The 3287-nt window shown below is 38.1% G+C and overlaps 1 protein-coding gene across 1 annotated transcript; it reads left to right on the top strand.

The window, feature by feature from the left end:
- The first annotated feature begins 2616 nt into the window (after positions 1-2616).
- LOC129753680 (uncharacterized) lies at positions 2617-3081 on the top strand. Its single transcript, XM_055749526.1, has one exon. It carries the CDS (start codon positions 2617-2619, stop codon positions 3079-3081), a length of 465 nt encoding a protein of 154 aa, XP_055605501.1.
- Positions 3082-3287: the final 206 nt, after the last annotated feature.

Below are 3287 nucleotides of genomic sequence, written 5' to 3'. Positions count from 1 at the left end.
GCAAAATTTTGATACGCTGCTCTTCTTCCTTGGACGGCATTTTGACAACTGAAGAGTGAATTCCAAAATCAAAATAGGAGCAACATTCTACACACACACACCTTCAAAGTGAGGGGTGTTCAGGTTTTTTAAATGCAAAATTGAAAGAAATACGTCAAGTTGATATTGACCAAATTTTGATCGTATCACCCTTTATCTTCCGCTGTTCCTGCACTATTTTTCTTTTTTTTCCATTTTCACCTATCGTTTTTAACTACACGTTTATTGAAAAAAAAAACTAGGCTAACTTGAAAAAAAACAAATTTTGATTTCAAGTTATAAACATGAGTGTGTATCAATAACGAAATTTTGCAATTATTTTGAATCGATTTTTTCACGAACACATCTGAAAAAAATGCATTGAAAACACAAAATAAAATAAGAAAACGTTTTGTAGAACCGACCACCCATCTTTTTCTGCGTGTATATAGTACCTAGATGTAATTTATATTTACTTTAGAAGTTATCAACTCCTAACATATTTTTTTGGAATATTTTTGTCAGCGTGTTTTATTTCTTTTTTTTTATTCTTGAATTTGTTTTATGCTCGCTTTGCAGCAATTTTATTTCGACTCACCCATGCTTACCTCTGAAACTGGTTATCACTGTCATCGGGGTGTCCGTTTTTTTCCGGCTTAGATCCGATTGATCGGGTTTGCTGCAGACAAAATCATCTTATGATTAAAAAAAAGGGACAAAACTTATCGTATCACGGTGGGAGCCTCCAACGGGAAGAATGGTTTTGAGCACCGATTGCCGGTTCCGTTTTTTCTAAAATTCTACATGATGGTGACGCTACGAACGCGTTACTGCTATAAGAGGAAGAAAGAAGAAATTGCATCAAGTGATTGAACACAACAGTGGAAGGCTTGTGTGCAAGATGGTATGTGATGACAGTGACCTCTTTCGATCGGATTCCGAAGTTGGTTATCGGCAACTGACCCCAAGATGTCTCTGTTAACTCTAAGCTAAGTATATTAACTTTTTATTAACATAATTTTATCCCTTAAGAAGGTTGGTCAACCATTCATCTACATAATTTTCTTCGAACAGTAAAGTTGGTAATGAGAATTTAAAATTTGTCTTCAAAAGTTCCATATTTTCAAGATTTAATGAATATTTTCTGGAAACATCGAATTCGAAAATGAAGCTTTTTAAACTCATTAAAGAAGTTTTTTTCTTGCAAAATTCTGAGAATTTAAAATATAAAAAAAAAAACTTCGAAAACATTCCAAATATTTTGATATCCTAATAAATAAAATTTAAGATTTTTATTTCAAAATTTAGGACACGTTTGTTGAAAGCAAACGATTGTTATGATTATATGCTCTAATAATTTTAACTTTCAGGTTCGTATCCTTTTATAATAAATAATATTTTTTTTCTTTATTTTATATGACTACAAATGAATATCCAATATTTTAGTAATTTTCCTTACGGCCATATATTATTTTAAACCATAATATATATTTTAGAAGGAATGCATCTGGGGATAACCTGGAGAAATTATTGCAAGCGGCACGGGTAGCCGGCCATTGTAGGTTTCTGAGGGTTGGATGCCTTCTTTCGACGAACCATCGGACCGTGGAAGCCCTAGAAGAAATTCGAAGGCCAAGCCACACAGCCATAGGCAGGACCTTGCTACCGATGGGGGAACCATACATACATACATACATACGATTGCCGGTTCCGTTTTTTCTTATCGGGGTCTCACGGCAAAGAAACCTCCTCCCGGACCCCGGAGTGTGTTGCACAGTTTGGTTTCGGTAGCAGCCGGGGCCGACCGGTTATCGAACGGATGCACTAACTGTACTTATGTACATGTAGCGTTTGGATGTGTATGTATTTATTCAAGTATCACACTACCAATCATAAGAGTAAAGTAGAATTTATTATAATGCCTAAAATCAATCATACAATTGTAGTTGAATCTATCATATATTTTAAGTGAATCAATTATACCATTAAAGTTCATTCTCAAGTCTCCTCACAAGTATGGGAGGCTATCAGCAACCAAAATATAAATATAAACAAGTCTCAGCAACCGAAATCGCAGTTCAAGCTTCTGAGTGTGGACTAGGCTTAAGTAACATCGATATTCCTCTTCAAACATGTTCTTTGTCTCAACAGCGGACGCATACCTAATACACACTTTTGATTCCGCCGTTAGTTCGCGGAATCTGATCTGATTCATTGCTTTTTTCTTATTTTCATGACAGGTCAACAGTTTCGGCCAAAAATCACCATCCAAAACAGGTTTCCTACAACGGAATCTTCCGAGAATCACTTGATGGAGCAGATGACCTTCCGCGTGCCTAAGATGGGAATTTATCATATTTGTCGTCACGTGTTTACCGAGACGGAGGTGTGTCTTTTCGGAACCAACAACCAGACGAAAAAAAAATCAACCGTCATCGTTGATTTGCATTTGCATATGGTTTCCGGAATTGTTGTCTAAGAGCGTGGGTTCCGAGGTTTGGATTCTTAAATAATTCTATATAAGCGACATGACTTGCAGACCTGTTACAGATTCTTCTACCGGGTGGTCAAGAAACAGTAGTTGGTGAAGAAGGAAAAATGTTAAGACTTATCGTAGTGGTACTTGTCGCTTGTTGGTGGAGTTCGGCGGCATTGGGAGCAACAGTACCTCAAAAGGATCCGGAAGTGAAGGCGCGTTCAGCGGCAGCCCTACAGGACCCAGGAAGGAACGCTCGGAGTTTAGGCGGGCTAGGATTGGGAGGAATCGGAATCGGAATCGTTGGAGGTGCCATTGGAGGAGGAGGATTATTTGGTCCACCTGCTAGTCCCTACGGTGGTTTTGGAGGACCTTTCGGTGGACCCTTTGGTGGGCCTTATGGATCTCCTTACGGTTATCCGTATGGATCACCTTATGGATCTCCTTATGGAGCAGGACCCTATGGACCGATTGGTGGTGGATTCGGTCCTTATGGCGGTATCGGACCGTTTGGAGGCGGAAGCTTTGGAAGTTATGGTGGTGGATATGAGTACGGATACGGAGGAAATTATGGCTATTACGGTTGAGCGTTAGTTGTGTGCAGCTGTTTTATGTGAGAATGAGTGATCGAGACAAGTTATTTATTGTATGCATTAGTAATCAATTGTGATATTAAAAGAACATCAACATCATACCTGGGGCTTTTATTAGACAGATGACATATTTAAAGTGTTTGGCTTACGGACATAGATTCATGATTCATTTTATGTTTTAATTCTTTTAAAATAGAGCC

The sequence above is a fragment of the Uranotaenia lowii genome, chromosome 3 (assembly GCF_029784155.1).
Source record: "Uranotaenia lowii strain MFRU-FL chromosome 3, ASM2978415v1, whole genome shotgun sequence".
Classification (NCBI taxonomy): domain Eukaryota; kingdom Metazoa; phylum Arthropoda; class Insecta; order Diptera; family Culicidae; genus Uranotaenia; species Uranotaenia lowii.
The sequence above is the reverse complement of the archived record's forward strand: the minus strand, read 5'-3'. Positions and strand labels throughout refer to the sequence as shown.